This window comes from Uranotaenia lowii, chromosome 2 (assembly GCF_029784155.1).
Source record: "Uranotaenia lowii strain MFRU-FL chromosome 2, ASM2978415v1, whole genome shotgun sequence".
Taxonomy (NCBI): Eukaryota; Metazoa; Arthropoda; class Insecta; order Diptera; family Culicidae; genus Uranotaenia; species Uranotaenia lowii.
In genome coordinates this window covers 169,626,456-169,644,425 of record NC_073692.1, presented here as the reverse complement: position 1 = coordinate 169,644,425, position 17,970 = coordinate 169,626,456, and the positions used below count along the sequence as shown (strand labels likewise).

The 17,970-nt window shown below is 35.2% G+C and overlaps 1 protein-coding gene across 3 annotated transcripts in view; it reads right to left on the bottom strand.

Moving 5' to 3' along the window:
- The window catches only part of LOC129750145 (uncharacterized), a 531,649-nt gene that overhangs the window by 352,936 nt on the left and 160,743 nt on the right, over positions 1-17,970 (bottom strand). For all 3 annotated transcript variants that reach the window (XM_055745386.1, XM_055745388.1, XM_055745387.1), the window contains one exon: positions 8,050-8,266. In XM_055745386.1, coding sequence (XP_055601361.1) covers positions 8,050-8,266 — 217 coding nt within the window. The remainder of the gene's footprint in view (positions 1-8,049; positions 8,267-17,970) is intronic.

Below are 17,970 nucleotides of genomic sequence, written 5' to 3'. Positions count from 1 at the left end.
CTTCAAACGCGTTTTTCTCGAAAGCACATTTTTAAAGTCCGTGGACATCGTCATTTGAAAACTACTTATCCGATTCTTTTCAAATTTGGAACATATTTTCTACATATAAAATACCAGACCCCAACGTTTTTCTTTTTTGATTTTTTTACTTTGGGGAGATTTTACGGGTGAAAAATGGCGGATTTTTAAGTGAAAAATCGTAGTTTTTACTTCAAACAGCCACAAAAATTTCATAAAAATATTTTAAAGTTAAATAAAAACGTTGGGGTCCAGAAAAACATCTATTAAAAATATTTTGCTCTGATTTTTTGACTTCAGATGATTCTGTGCTGAGATACAGTGTCCACCGCAAATCCTGTTTTCTAAAAGGCATCCTCGAAAATGCTCCGTCACCGGCTCATTTTTCAATATTTTTCTACGAAAAAATTACTAAATGTTCTTTTAACAATGCTTTGTATAATGCAAAAATTTTGAATACATTTGTTTGAACGATAGCTCTAGAAAAAAAAATCGTGAAAATGGTGTTTTTTTATACCCGTTAGACCCTACCCCCCCCTTAAGGATGCTTTTTTGGTGCTTTTTATTTCCGTTTGATCCGTGACATTTTAACTGATTTAAATATTCTCTTTCCCCAACTTCTCACTCAAAAATATTTTATATTCTAATGCAAATTGAGAACTTTTTCACTCTATAATTAACTATGAAGAATTTGCAGCCATTCCGTGTACCCTTGTTGAAATATCATTTAAATTATTCAGTTTCATGACTTATGTCTTCAAATATAAATAAATGAATAAAAAATTCATAACTATTTTACTCATACCTATTTGTTTTGTATAAAAGATATTTATAACATAAAATTATTCAAATTACTTGAAGGGCATGTATTAAATCTTACAAAACTTTCACAAAATTCGAAGAAATTTGGCCAAATTTTGGCAGAAAACATAATTACAGTTGAACAACAAAACAGTTCAATAAAATTGGAATTCAATTGCTTGAAGCGCCACGCAGCGCTCAATCCGAGAACTTTTTCCACAAATCTTCATGACTTCGCATCGAAAATCAATATTTTTATAACGAATGACACACTTCTGCCCACCATAAATCAACTAGGGATCATTGTTTTAAATGAAGATTGCGAATTAAACTAAAGGGAAACGAAAAAAATATAACTTGTTGGAGTTTTAGGGTTGTGAATTATACCAGTCATTTTGACTGATCACGGTCTGAGTGTCCAAGATGAATATTATTTCGCTTATTAAAAGAGGAAGAGAAATAAAAATTAAACCGATTTGTAGATATTCAAAATCCATGAAAAGTGGTATTTTTGGCGAATTTTTCAATCAAAGTATTTAAAAGATATTCAACAAACGAAGTGTTACACCAGTTATTTTGACTGGTGCGGCCTTTCCCTAGTTAACACTAGTTAAATAAGAAAATTGGTCGGATTCACCAAGAGAAAAGATTGTTCTATATTGACGTATGGTTTGGACTTAAACATACTTTTAATAAAATGGAAAAAATAATTGAAAAAGTATGGTTTTTTTTCATCCGAAACTTAATGTTAAATGAAAACAGACAACGAATCAGTGAAACTAAACATTTCCTATGAATGCTCTATTATGCAACATTCATCATTTATCAGTTTCGTTTCGAAATATGTGAACATGAAAATCAACGGTAAAGAAACTACACTATAACAAACGGATAGGTTATCTGAAATTTGCAAGACTTGATAAATGATCTAGAATCTTTTTTTTTTTTTTTTGTAGTCTAGAATCTTTCAGACCAACTTATATTGCTTGAGAAAAATCTCTCTCAATGGTGTCAATTTTTTGCAGCAAGAAAACTTTGTAAAAGTAGTGATAAACTTAGTTTTTCGAATTTTTATTTTATTTTTGATTATTTTTGATTTCCCGGCTATTGCCCAGATTTTTGGACGTCTATTTCGAAACCAAATGCCTGAATTTTGCAAGATATTCATATAAAATTACCCAAAACCGGCTCGGATATGTGCTGAAAAATTCTAGCAACCTTATAAGGCCGGAAGAAATTTCAAATCCTTCTTTTGTCACTCGTAGATTGACCATCACGAGGGGGAGGATAATAAAAACAAATGCGAAAAACAAATAAATTGAAATTAATAACATGAAAACTTATATGCAACGTAATTGCATATTATATCATTGCACAAAACCTATATATTAAGTAATTTTTTTATCGAAAAATTCAATAAAATCAAAATGACAAAAGATGAAATAACTCCCATCTTCCAAAATTTGTATTTTAGTCTTGTAATACTTCGGAATTTTGGATTTGTTTTCGAAATTTATATAAAAAAATTCAAATTTTATTTATCCTCCCCTTGGGTTTTTTGGAAATTTCGAGGAAGGGAAGGGGACGAAAAAATAAATTGATAATTGTTTTCGTTCATTGTTAGAAACTACTTTCTTTGCCTATAATCAGTGCCTCTATATTTCAGTTTCATTTTTAGAAAAGCTGTCAAATCAAAGAAAAAAGCTTTTAACTCTAAATTCATCTCAGTGATATTCATTCGATACTGGATGGTGTTTCCGGTGAACAAAACAAGGTTGGCTTTCATGGTACGATTGTTCATTTTCATTTGAAATTTCGTTTTTCATTTTCTCACGAAAATGAGATTTTTTATATTTCCACATTTTTCATGTTGAAAAAGCACCTGGATTTTTGTTTGTAAAGAATAATCTTACTAACAATGAAAGGACCTTAAGAAATAAAAATGTGAAACTCATTTTTTTCGGTTTTCCTTCTTGAAATTTTATCAGAAATTTTGACTCATACATATTTTCACAAATTTTCATGTGGTTTAACTAATACGAATTTTTATCGCATAACCTTTTGCATTTGCTACGAACAATAATTATGGAAATAAATATTACAATTTCTAAATAAACCACCTTTTAACAGTTTATAAATATTGATAATGTATAGTACGCTTTAAAAAAAATGCTTATTAAGACACATGCCTACATAAATATCAAATAGAAAAAACCGCGCTTATTTGGTTCTCAGAAAAGGTTTTTATTAAAAACTTTTTAAAACTCAGTAAGCATTGGAAAATTGCATTTCCTAATATTCAAACTTCAGCAAGTTAAAGAACAAGCCACTGTCAATTTTTCAATTCACTTTGATAATCACTCAAAACGGTTTCGTATATGAAAAAAGTTTTTTTTCTTTTGACAGTACTCCAGGTAGCACTGACAATCCAGAGTGCTGTCGGTCTTCTTGAAATGAATGAACACTGAAAAACTTTCTATGTATTTAGTATGAAAATTCAAAGATCTCTTCTGACAAGCAGTAAAGCTTTTTGAGACTGAGCTTCTTAAAGCAGGGGTGAGCAAACCGCGGCCCGCGGGCCGCATGTGGCCCGCAAGACCCTTATGTGCGGCCCGCGAAGCTTTTTTCAAATGTTTAAGCCTTAACTTTTTTCTACAATGGTTTGGGTGGAAAGTTTATATGACTTAATCAAATACGCACTTGTCTGCATTATCTCAACAATCATTCAGATTTTTAACTTTTTTCCTAGCATTTTAAGCATTTATTAACGCAGTATTGGAGTTTTTTTTATTCACGGTACATTTTTCCTAATTATTTAACTCCTTCCACTTTGAAAAGCAAAATCCATTAACGTCAGGAAGAGCAGCTAAAAATCGGTAGCTACACATGATCAAAGTAATTTCGAAGTTCATTAGTGAACCCTTTATTTTCGTTTCAAACAAAAATAAAGTATGATAAAAAAATGTGCTTAGCGGATTTTTTATAAATTATTCTACCCAATTCGGCAAAAAGGATTATTCTGTTAGCATTCTAATACTGCCAAAAAATAAACCAAAACATTGTAAAATAATTTTTATTTTGAATATTGAAGAAAACTACGAAAAATTAAAAATAAAGTCTGGATGTACGTTTTTGATTTTTTTTTATCAACATGAATTAGCCGGCATCAAAGTAACCGCCAAAATTTTGAGTTTTTGATAAAAACATGAGATATCTGAAATTGTGATTCGACTCAAAAGGTATTTGGCAATTATCTGTGATGTATTTTCAAAATTTGATTTAAAATTTATAACAAACATCGATAAATTCAATAATTTCATTTATAAATCGCATTCCACATTACCAAAGTCATAATATATAGCTATAGAAATTCTATTTCAATGATATTTTTATAATATTTAAAATTATATAAATCTGGATAAAAAATCTGGAATTAAGAATATAGTTTTGAACATAGTAACATTAAAATATGAGTAATTGAAAATATTCTTTGATTTCGACAACCTTGTCAACTTCAATTTAAAAAACGGGTTTTTTACCGTTTGAAGGAAAAAAATCGAGGCTTTGAGGACTAGTTTTAGTTGTGGAAAAAAAAATTCAGGAAGTCAATTAGCAATTGAACGTTCAACGCTAAGAAGGCATTGATTCCTTTGAATATATTTTTTTACACTATAAGTTATCACTGTGGTAAGCACCAGAAGATTTTTAAATGGAAGTGAGGAGGAATGGTACAAGAATATTGTAAAAACGAATGTTCTTCAAGAAGTACTTTTAAAAAATTGAAAGAATTTAAAAATGACAAATAATTGTTCATGTACATTCTCAATATCGGATTTTTTAAAAATGATGAATTTCTGATGGTAAACAAGTAAATTCGTTTTATCTTTACTTATTTAGATAAGTTTTCGCCAAAAAATTTCAGTTATAGAAAATGACGCAAAGCTTTGCTTATTATTTAAAGAAAAAGCTATTTTAAGTGCAGCCCGCTAACAAGATTTCAAATTTGAATTGGCCCATTGGTTCAAAAGGTTGCTCACCCTTGTCTTAAAGCATCAAGTTTCATTTATTTGAAAAAAAATGGTGACCTGTCTATAACTAAGTAATTGGGTGAAATAAAAAATTTGTTTTGCAATAGTTTTATTTTATGTATGTCTCATGTCTCATGTCTCATGTCTCATGTCTCATGTCTCATGTCTCATGTCTCATGTCTCATGTCTCATGTCTCATGTCTCATGTCTCATGTCTCATGTCTCATGTCTCATGTCTCATGTCTCATGTCTCATGTCTCATGTCTCATGTCTCATGTCTCATGTCTCATGTCTCATGTCTCATTTCTCATGTCTCATGTCTCATGTTTCAAGTCTTTATGACTCATATTTCATGTTTCAGGTTTTCAGCTTTTGGGTCTCATGTCTAATATCTCATGTTTCGTGTCTCATCTTTACAGATCTCGGGTGTCCCAAGTCCCTGTTTAAAATTCTTGGAATAAACGAGTCAGTCTCAAATTTTCAGGTTTTCTGTCTGAAAATCAGGTTTTGTGTCATATGTCCCAGGTCTCATGCCTGAGGTCTCCTCAGGTGTCTTGATTCAGTTCCCAAATAAAAAATTCAAGATCAGAAAACAGTTTTCAGATATAATATCCTAAATCTCAAGTGTCTTTTGCTTAATTTTAATTTTCAGGCCTCAGGTCGCATGTATCTCTAATTTAAAATTTCAAGTCTCAGGTTTAAGTTTCTAATCTAAGAAATCAGATCCTAGAACTCTGGTCGGCCCGGCACATAAATTCAAACGGATCAGACAATCAGCTTTTAAATCCTGTTCTCTTAAGGGGGGGGGGGGGAGGGTCTAACGGGTATAAAAAAAACACCATTTTCACGATTTTTTTCTAGAGCTATCGTTCAAACAAATTTATTCAAATTTTTTTCATTATACAAAGCATTGTTAAAAGAACATTTAGTAATTTTTTCGTAGAAAATATTGAAAAATGAGCTGGTGACGGAGCACGTTCGAGGATGCCTTTTAGAAAACAGGATTTGCGGTGGACACTGTATCTCAGCACAGAATCATCTGAAGTCAAAAAATCAGAACAAGATATTTTTAATAGATGTTTTTCTGGACCCCAACGTTTTTATTTAACTTAAAAAAAATTTTATGAAATTTTTGTGGCTGTTTGAAGTAAAAACTACGATTTTTCACGAAAAATTTCGCCATTTTTCACCTGTAAAATCTCCCCAAAGTAAAAAAAAACAAAAAAGAAAAACTTTGGGGTCTGGTATTTTATATGTAGAAAATATGTTCCAAATTTGAAAGAAATCGGATAAGTAGTTTTCAAATGACGATGTCCACGGACTTTAGAAATGTGCTTTCGAGAAAAACGCCTTTGAAGTTTCTGCTCTTGCTTTCTTGCAGTATTAGATAGGAGGAGATAAAGGCCTATAATTTCTACAGTTTTGCTTCAATTAACTTGAAAATTTGACACAACATTCTTGAAATGTTTTACAGTAAGAAAATAAAAAAAATAAAAAATCGATTTTTTGAAAGTGTTAGACCCTACCCCCCCCCCCCCCCCTTAATAAATTGTTATTTGCTAAGTTTTAAACTGCCAATCCATGTGAAAAAGATTGGATACATTCACACTGAGGAATAAAACGACATTTGATTGGACTTTGAAAGATAGGATTTTTTCATGTGGATTACCAATAGTGAAAACTTTTCTTCGTTATGATTTTTAAGCTTCTGAGATAACACGAACACGAAAAATGGATACGAATTCAGTGCAGTCAACCTAAACAATTGGACCACTTTCTATGGTTCATCATTTCCGGTTCAATTCTCTGTTTTACTCTAGTGAAACAATGGACTCTAGAGAGCTTTTTCGTGTCCATTTTGTCAGACCACTCCATTTATTATTTGAATAAGACTTTTGGTATTTTTTTTTTGAATGAGGCAAGCCAAAGGGTTCTTTAGTTGAATTTATTAAATTAATGTTAAAATAAAATTAAAGTAAAACTGAATCTTTTATAGAATAAATTTTTTTATCCTATTGATGAAAAATCACATGACTAGACAAAGTATTTGCTGTTTGCTTAGACATACCTATTAAAGAATTTGTTTTTTTTTATGATTTCTGACTAATAAGGAACATATTTTCGCATTAATTCGAGTCCCAAATAATGATGAACTTGTATCGTCATAAAGCAAACAAGCATCACTTGTCAAAACGCAAATTTACGACCATCTCGAAAACAACGCTAACAAGTCCAATTACTTGATTTAACTCTCGAAAGGAAAAAAAAACCTCATTCACAAGTAGCACATGTGAATGAACAACTGTTCTTCGAGCCGAATTAAAGCGTCCGCAAAAAATAAAAGAAAACCACAAAATTGCATGACAAACTACCAGCAATCTCTTCCCGATGTTGTTGTCGTCTTTGTCTAATCCACCCTCGAGAATGTTTATCATTTTTTTCTGTTGTTTCGGAGCAATTAATTAACGAAAACATACACGCACTCGGGGCATCGAAAGGCCAAAACGCGAAACAGACTGCAATCAATTTGGGTTTTGCCAAGTAAGGGAAAAAATATTTATGGTAGATGAACCTATTTAAACACTGTTAATTAGAATAGAAAAAAAATTGCCTTAGATCGAAGTATCTGAGAGCAAAAAAAACCAGTAACGTGCTTTTGCTTGGTTTTATTTAAATTAGTATTCTGTATTGTTGATGAAAAATATGAAAATAATCATTCAGTTTCGGATCCTGTACCCTTATTGGGAGAGAAAAAAGAAAATTCCAGCATGCAAGATTCTTCGAAACGATCCCCCAAAATGGGTAAGCGGCAAGAGTGTTTCGGTTATTAATATTCTCTTCCCTCGAAAGATTTATGATCATCCATAAAAGAATAATGATTATTTGTTGGAGATATGTAGTTATATTTTAGAGGTTTTTTTTTTACTTTTGTGTTTGTGGTTCACACTTCATTCAACTAAATCATCTTTGGTGGGAGCAGCATAAAGCGGGTACTGAATAATTCTGACTGTAAGTTGAAAAGCATATTTGTAGAATATAGTTTCGAACCTTTGATTGTATAAATGTTGTAGATCTTGTGTTCTTCAAAAAGAAATATGATTTTCTTAAATGATTTCTTTTTCAAATGCATAAAAAGATACGAAAAAACTTGAAATTGCTAAAAATAACATGAATTTTGAGAAGAAAAAAAAAATATACTCACAAGCAACAACAATTGATGCCGGCTGGCTGACGGTTTTTCCTCGAGGGGACCACGCGTGACATTCACACTTAAACGGGGATTTGCCAAAATACTCGAACACCAAATCGCGCGAAACCGTTGCCGTCACTTCCTGGAAATGGACTCCCGTGTGCGGATCCACGTGGGATTCCTCTGTCGATGGGGGTGGTTTGTGGCTTCCACTGCACTTAAAATGCACCTGTTTATTGAAGGGATGAAACACAAAAACATTAATCTTTTAGCTTTCTGAAATCTGTTGGTCCGTTCAATGGATAAATATCACCTAGATGGATTTATGGAGTGTAAGAGCAAATAAGATAAATTGTTTATTAATGCCGAGTCAAACGATTGATTCCAAAAAGGGATTAGTATCAATGGAGCTCGGAGTCCATTGATAAAAAGTGTAAGGAGCAAGAACCATTTAAGATTGTATTCAAATTAATGTTCGTTCATCTTTCCCCCCCCCCCCAAAGCAGGTGCTAGATGGTAAACAATCGAAGGAAAAACAAAACAACATTCTACACAGGAATGTTTGATTGTTTTCTAGGGTTATCAAACAGGGGAACAAACATCAAGCTTAACACCATATCATCCCATGGCTTGAATGGAAAAACAACAATGAAACAGGGATTAAAATTAATGAAGAGAAGGTTTTAAAATTTGGCAACCCTAAGCTCCCATTCGTTAGAATCGTCCAGATTTGCAGTAGTTTCGAATAAAATATTCATGACAGTCACAGTCATGGATGCAGAGTCTGCACTGCTTTGTATACTGACTTGGTAGCAACCTTTCGAGGGTGGGATTTACAATTTCTCTAGGGCAGCAAGAAACCCAAAGAGACTGCGTGTTCCAAGTTCAAGAAACAAAAAAACGGACAGCTACCTAAGGATGGAAAATGAATCTTATGAAAATGAAGGAAACACTTTGAATACCAAATTGAATTTTGTTTTTGTTGAATCTCCTGTGGAGGTGTTGTGTGGAATCTAGCAGAGTAGTAAAACATGTCCCAATCAATACTGTTTTTTCTTAATATTTAGCTTTAAAGTTTATTTAGTAATGGAACATTTTTTTTTTGCTGATAGCTCATTTCATAGTTATCGGAAGAACACAACTTTTACAGCATTTTGATGGCTGTTAAAAGTACTATCTGTTCTATATTTGTTCAAATTTTAACATAAACGCGATTTTGAAATATTTACGATGCAAGAGAAAAAGATGAAAAAGTTGCAAAATTTCCTTCAAGATCTATCATTATCAAATTTGTTTAACTTCAAATAAGCAATAAATTAAGGGTAGATCGCAGAAAAATCCCACAAATTTTTCTCCGTAGAGCTGAAATTTTTTTCTAGCTATGATTTATTAAAACATTACCACAAACAGCAAATTTTTACTACTTCCAGAGCTCGTATAATGATTTGCCAAGACTCTGCCCCTGAGAAAAACAACAATTTTCAAAACAAACCTTTGGTTTTCGCTGTTTTAAAAACATCAAAAAAAGGAGTCAAGAATGTATATTTCTTTACCTATGATCCTAACTAACCGATTATACTTTAAGTTCAATCTCATGATGGTTCTGCTACGATATTAGTCAGATTATGCCAGCAGACATTCTAATAAAAACGTTTTTTAGTGGCACAAACATAATCAAGTTTTGTTCATTCGGAAACAGCCCAATTCACCAAATTGCCCTCAGTTTCTTCCATTTAAGAAGTATTGGGCCAAAATGAAGTGGAAATTGAAGAAGGAGGATGCAGCTACCCAAAATACAGATTTGACGAAGTATAAGTTGAAAAAAAACTTATCAATATCATGTGATGAAGAAAATAATATACATCTTGGTGGATATCATCACATACATGTTCGCTTGCAAATTAGTGAAGAAAAAATGGATATCCACGCTATCTACAGACCACCCTCAACCAATGTAACCCAATTTTTTGAAAATTTGGAAGCCATACTGTCCGATAACGGTTCAACTTCTTCATGTGTCATAGTAGGAGACATGAATATCCCAACAAATAAACCTTCCAACCCAGATACAGTCTAATACTTGTATCTTTAATTTGTTTCAATTTTCAAGTAACGAATTCCTGCATTGCACCATCTCTTCAATATTCTTGAAAAAAAAGGATTTCGCTCGCAAATTCGAAAAAGTCCTTGTAAACAACTCGATGCTCAACCAGATGTTTGCAGAGAAAGCCTATAATCTTAGAGCTAATTCTGCGGAAGAACTCCTTGCGAAGATAATAATATTATATCAAGAACTTAAGGTCGATGACCCTTAAAGTACATGCCAAAGTGAAAGGAATATGCCCGTGGATGACAGTTGATGTTTGGGAATGGATGAAAATTAAAGATAGACTCTACGCTAAATATAAAAGAAATCCATTCGATAAAACACTCGTAGCTTATTACTGCACGCATCAAGAAAACTAAACTGGGGTAAACAAAATGCGAAAAATGCTCACTATTGTGATTTGCTTAGTAACTCAAACTGCAAAAATGTTTGAAAATGTCTTAATAATTTATCCGGAAATAGATCCAAGCAGCATGACCTACACTTAAACTTTCAGTAGATGGAAACATGATAAGTAATGAGAAGACTGTCGCCGATACCTTCAATACCTTCTTTAGCAGCATAGGACCCCAGCTTGCCTCCACCATTACGAGTCTGCGGAATCCAAATCGATTTGGAACCTTGTCACATCTTCGAAATTCTATATTTCTGCAACCGGCCACCGATCAAGAAGTAATCTTGAAGATTCGAGACCTTGACTCGATGAAAAGTGCTGGACCTGATGGAATACCTATACACTTCATCAAAACCCATTTTAGCTTCTTCTCTAAATTAATCACTTCCCGGCAATGTTGTTCAAACCGTGTGGAGCACATCTTTCAGATTTCCCCTTTTTTCCCCTCGTTTTGACAGATTTAAGCTTTTTTCCTCAGATTTGAGCTTTCGTCTCCTATGCTCTCAAGGCAAAAAAGCTTAAATCTGAGGAAAAAAAGCTTAAAAATGAGATTCACGAGCACATATTTAAAAGATGTTGGTCACACGATACATAGACAAATCGTGTAACGTTGCAGGGATCTGAAATTAATGCGGGTTGTTTTCAATGAAAGTCTATGTACTGGAAAACATCCGGACTGTTTGAAGGTCGCCAAAGTCGTACCGATCCACAAAGTAAGTCGATGTAGAAAGTCGATGTGAACAACTACCGGTCGATTTCAATTTTGCCAGCCTTCAGCAAACCCTAGAACAACTATTGGTTTCGAGGATTACAACGTTTTCCTAGAGCCAAAACGTTCTATACGATTGCCAATATGGATGTCGAGAAGGATCTAGCACGGCATCAGCTACTTGCGAACTTTTCTTAGAATTATACAAATCGTTGGATCAAAAAAATCAAGTTGGACTTCTTTTCCTCGACCTTAAAAAGGCATTTGATACTACAGACCACGAAATGTTACTCGAAAAATTAGCTTTCTATGGCATAAGAGGGATATCGCTAGAACTATTGAAAAGTTTTCCTACCAATAGAAGCCTGTATGTGTCCATAAACGGAGTTCGAAGCTGTTACCAATCGTTGAGAGTTGAAATACCCCAAGGCAGTAATCTAGGTCCTCTCCTTTTCCTGGTGTATATCAACGATCGGCCACATCTCAATTTAAATGGTAAACCACGTTTATTTGCCGACGACACTTCTTTGTTTTATACTGGGAATGATGAGAACCAAATAGTGAACAGCATGCATGAGGACCTAAAAGTTTTGCAGAAATATTTCGACGAGAACCTGTTGTCCTTAAATCTGGCGAAGTCCAAGTATATGATCGTATCAACATCCAGGGATCACACCATGATCTGACTGTTGAATATATACCAATTAAAAGAGTAGAAAACTTCACATATCTAGGACTCAACATCGACAACAGACTAAAACGGACCAAACACATAGAGAAACTACATAAAGAAGTTAGTGCAACCTGTGGTTTGTTGTGGAAAATCAAGAGATTTGTTCCACGGAAACATTTAGCCATGATGTACCAAGCAAACGTCCAATCAAAGCTGCAATATCAAGTTTTCATCTGGGGTGCATCAGCGGATAACCATTTGAAAAAACTACAAGCTGCACAAAATCGATGTTTGAAAGCTGTCTACAACCGGCCTAGGATGTACCCAACACGCCTCCTATACTCAGAAGCTTTAAACTCAACGCTCCCAATAAAAGCTTTAAGAGAACTTCAAGCAACCTCGATCATCCACTCGCACTTTTATGACCAACGAGCTCATCACAATGTTGTGTACCGTAAAACGGGGTAACATTGATCACCGGGGTAAATTTGACCAACAGTAACCTTTTCCACATAATCATCTATAACTCGGTCGTTAGTTTGAATTTTTGAAATCTGTTTTCTACGTTTGAAAGCCTATGAACTGAGTATCAAATAGGCATAATTTGGTATGTATTTGAAATTTTTTTTCTGTTAGTAAATCCCGAGCCTCGGAGCTGCCGACAGACGGAACAGTCGAAGAACAGTGGTGTGGAATCAAGAATGCCTTAATCACGACGAGCCATGGTACTCTCGGTAAAGTTTGTGGAAGACGAAGTGAATGGATGTCGGATGAAACCTGGAGGATGATCGATGATCGGAGAAAGGCGAAAGTCGGAATTGAGCAGGCATGTACCGGGTCAGCCAAAGCAGCCGCCCGCTTACGATATGCGGAGCTGGAAAAGGCAGTCAAACGAGCTTGTAGACGAGACAAGAGAGCCTGGACAAACTACCTAGCCGAAGAGGGAGAAAGAGCCGCCGCCATTGGAGATATCCGATTATTATATGATATTTCTCTCCGCCTTAGTGGTGCAAGGACTAATGCAAGAATGCCGCTGAAAGACCGAGCAGGTCAGCTGCTGACAGATCGAACAGATCAGCTCAAGCGTTGGACTGAGCATTTTGATTAACTTTTCCGAGTTACAAATAGCAATGGCCAACAGAACCCGCAGCTCGAGGCGCCCGCAGTAAGTCGCATTAATGGCGTCAACTCGGAAGCGCCCTCGCTGGCTGAAATAGAAGCGGCAATCAAGGACATGAAATCCAACAAAGCGCCTGGAATCGATTGCATTCCTGCTGAAATGCTCAAAGCCGACCCTGCCTTGTCAGCACAAATGTTGCACCGTCTTTTCGCTGACATTTGGGATACTGCAACATTCCCTGCCGACTGGATGCAGGGTATCCTCGTAAAGGTCCCAAAGAAAGGAGACCTAACAGAGTGCGGTAACTGGCGTGGCATAACTTTGATCTGTACAACCCTCAAAGTACTCTGCAAAGTGATCCTGAACAGGATCCAGGAGAAAATCGACGCTACACTCCGACGGCAACAAGCTGGATTCCGATCCGGACGATCATGTGTGGACCACATCACAACGCTACGAATAATACTGGAACAAATCAACGAATTCCAGGACTCTCTTCTGCTGGTGTTCGTTGATTTCGAAAAAGCATTTGACCGACTGAACCACGAAAACATCTGGGCTGCTCTTAGACGACGAGGGGTCCCAGAGAAACTAGTCCATCTCATCGAAGCACAGTACGAGGCATTTTCGTGCAAGGTCTTGCACGACGGTGTCTTGTCCGAACCAATCCCGGTAACTGCTGGAGTGAGACAAGGATGTATTTTGTCACCGCTGCTTTTTCTCATCGTAATGGATGAGATCTTGACTGGATCGATTGACTGTAGACCAAACCGAGGATTGCCGTGGAATCCTTCAACCATGGAGCAACTGAACGACCTTGACCTGGCAGACGATATTGTTTTGCTCGCCCAAACACAACAAGACATGCAGAGCAAACTCGACGACCTCACCGAAAGCTCCAAGGCAGCAGGTCTCAAAATCAATGTCGGAAAGACCAAGTCGATGGAAATCAATACAGATAATCGTTTCAATTTCGTGGTAGCTGGACAACAGGTTGAGACAGTGGAGTGCTTCCAGTATCTTGGTAGCCAGCCAAGAAGGACATCGAAACCCGGATCAGAAAAGCCCGATTTGCGTTTGCGAGTCTCCGAAACATCTGGCGGTCACGCCAGATCTCTCTACGAACAAAAATCCGAATCTTCAACTCAAACGTCAAATCCGTATTGCTGTACGGGTGTGAAACTTGGTGCACATATGCGGTGACGACGCGAAAACTGCAAGTTTTTGTGAATCGCTGCCTGCGGAACATCATCCGCGCTTGGTGGCCTGGCAACTGGATTTCAAACGTTGAACTTCATCGCCGGTGTCATCAAAAGGCGCTAGAAATCGAGATTCGGGAACGTAAGTGGAGATGGATTGGGCACACGCTGCGAAGAGATGAAAACGAGATTTGCAGAGAGGCGCTTGACTGGAATCCAGATGGGCATCGAAAAAGAGGCAGGCCCAAAAGCTCGTGGCGGCGAAGTCTAGCCGCTGAAATCCGCACAGTTGACGAGAACCTTGGCTGGCAGCAAGTGAAGACGCTGGCTCCGGATCGCCAGCAGTGGAGATCTTTTATCTCAGCCCTATGCGCCGGTCAATCGGCGCTGGACCCTTAGGTAGGTAGGTAGGTTAGTAAAAAATCTTATTTCAAAATCTTAAAATATCTATTTTCTAAGGCTCGCAAACAAAGAGCTCTTCTTATGATGCCAAAAAGCATTTAGAAGCAAACGGGTTGTTTTATGTGAAAGAACAACTATTCTTCTTTGTATATGAACAGTTAGAGTGCTATTTTTATGATAATTTAATGATCAATTTTTGATATTTAGAAAATAAGGACATTCACCAAGAGTAAGCCCGTATTGGACAAATGGATAGGAACCCTTTCAAATCGTTAACTTTGATGAAAAAATGAAAATGAAAAAAGTGGGAGCCTAGGGAAATGTGTGAAGGTAAAATTTAATTTGTATTTTGAAGCTCAAACTATTTAGCAATTATAATTATTTTTGCCCCTAAATGTAGGCAGCATCATAGTTATTTTTTGATTATATATATTTTTAAAATAATACGTTAAAAATCAAGGTTAAATTGATGAACAAGCATTTTCAAATATTATTAAGGTGTTTTGTATACTTTATATTCTAAAAAACTCGTTAAAACCGTCAGAATAGAGACTGATCAATGTCACCCCAAACCATCATATTTTGAACAGAGACAAAAACGATTTTTAAATCAAATTTTAAGAGGTCTAATAATTTTCTGCATCCATGTTCTACGTTCATAGGAGTCCAGTACTGGTTTAAAAAATATAGATCATGCCACACTCCCCTTAACAGAAAAAATAATCGAAATATATCGAAAAAAGTGATCAATATTACCCCGGATTACGGTACGAACAACCAAGCCACGAAAACAAGCTTAAATAATATAAATTTCTATGACAACATTTGCTATTTTGGCAGCACTTGACAAACAAACAAAACAAAGTCAGCCATTGATCTATTCTTATGAGCGACAGACGTGTTTAAGTGAATCTCTGAATTGAGATTCGTAAAATCACGACAATGACGTGGTTGGTAGAATAAGCACAAATAGCGCAGATATTTAAGGCTGCTGCTGCTGATTGTTTTGATTTGATCTTCCGGTGGGAATAAGATGGAATTGCCGTTTGAAGCGCAGGGAAGCGCAGCTGAGAAGGAATGTAGAAATGTGATGAAGGATAAGAAGAAATTCATTAAAATTTGTAGGAAGGAGAATAAAGATATGGAATATGGAATAAAAATTGAGGATATTTGGTAAATAAAATTTTGCTCTTAAGAAAAAAAAACAAAAGTTGACGTGTGAAAAGTTTCAATTAAGAATAGAGGTGAGAAGGAATGTAGGGATGAGATGAAGAATATACAGAAAATAAATCAAATTTAATTAGGAATAAAATAAAATAATAGTTGTATTCAGCAACACTGTAGATGAATTAAATAATATAAATTTCATTGACAACATTTGCTATTTTGGCAGCACTTGACAAACAAACAAAACAAAGTCAGTCATTGATCTATTCTTACGAGCGACATACGTGTTTAAGTGAATCTCTGAATTGAGATTCGTAAAATCACGACACTACTCTACAAGCTGTTTTTATAAGCTTTACAATGTTTGTATTTCGATTTCGTTTCCGCCCAACCGCCACCACCCGCCAATCGCCATCACCATCGCCCATCCACAATTTAAAGAACAAATGAATGAAAAGTGAAATGTGTTGCTATAAAAACGAAAGTGATGTACAATATTGTAAAACAAAAAACGAAAAAATCAAAGAAAAAATGAATAAAGAATGATGAGGAGGTTTTGCGCCCACTGGAGAAGAGCCTCAGCAAGAGGAGCACTCCCGCGGGCTTTTCCCTGCCCAGAAAGAAAAAAAATAATTAAAATATCACGACTGTAAAATGTTTGCGCTGGCCGATCGGAGGTACCAGGAAAAATTAAGAAATAATTCTTAAAAAAAAATTAAATACTTGTTCCAAATTATTTCCTGAATAATTATAAGATAACTTTTATTTCCTTGATAGAAAGTATCTCGATTATACGAATGGTTTTTTTTAGAAACATGCATTCATACCAGTCCCGTTTCTAAATACACTAAGCTTTATCACTGTAAATCAAATTGTTTAAAATAATGATTTTTTTCAATTTGGAATAAAAGATGCAAAAAAGGAATTTGATCAGAGTCAACCCACATAATCGGACAAACATATACAACGTTTTTAATGTATAAGGGTCTTGAAAATTTGAAGCCAAGCATTCTCTTTGATTTCTGAATTTCTAAGTTATAGATCTACAAAGATTAGTTTAAGGTCCAATATGATACCTAGATGTCCTATCTTTCTGATTCGCTCTACAGGCTCATTTCCTAATGTTACAATTTCATATGATGAATATTTTTTCCTTGTATAGACTTACGATATTTGAATTTGTTTCCCCGTTTAGTTCAAGAAGACTTTTGTTACACCATTTGAAAAATACATTTATTTAATTTTGAAACATCAATCAATCTCCTTTGATTTCGACTTTCATGTGAAGCTTCATATCGTCTGAATATGTAAGTACGTTTAACTGATTCAGTAGAAAAGTAATTTCATTAACGTATAAGGTTAATAATAGGGGACCAAGATGGGAGTCCTGTGGCATACCAGATGTGACAGAGATTCTTCTCGAAGGCGAAGCATTGAATCTACAATTTGTTTATGGTTTGTTAAATATGACTTTATCAATTTCTGCAGATGTGGACTGAATCCATTTTTCTATAGTTTAAAAATCAAAATTTAGATGTCAATTCTGGCAAAAGCTCTCCTGAAGTCCGTGTATAAAGCCTGGGCAAAATATTCACGATCAATAGAGTTGATATTAGGGGAGATAATGGAATAAAAGCCTTAAGGAGGACGCTTATTTAACCATAAAAAACAGCTTTAATATATGTGAGTTACATTAATGCTTCGTATTCAGACATTAAAACAAGTCGATTTCCTAACATGTTTTAATTTGAAAAAGAAGATAAAATCGTTTGAAAATGCATTGTTAAATGATTTTCCGAAAGCTGAAAATCAGTTACTGTAGGAGCATAATGAGAATCTCCACTGGGGCAGTATTAGCACTATTAATTGGGAAACGATGAGCGTTTTCTGCCGTAGACCCTAATAGCGAATTCAACTCGATGAAGTCAACTGAATCATAGAGCTACAGCTTGACTTGTTTCATCTGACGATTTGGCCTATTGATAAGGTGTCCGAGAGGTAATCAGAGCACTCGACTTCTACTCCTGATCGTGGCAATTTCTTTTCGTTTAGCATTCATGATCGATGCCTTTTATACCAAACGTTGAGTCGTAGATTCATCAAACCAAGCAGAATCAAAATAATCTATGTCTGTTTGCAGAATACAAACAATTCACACTCGC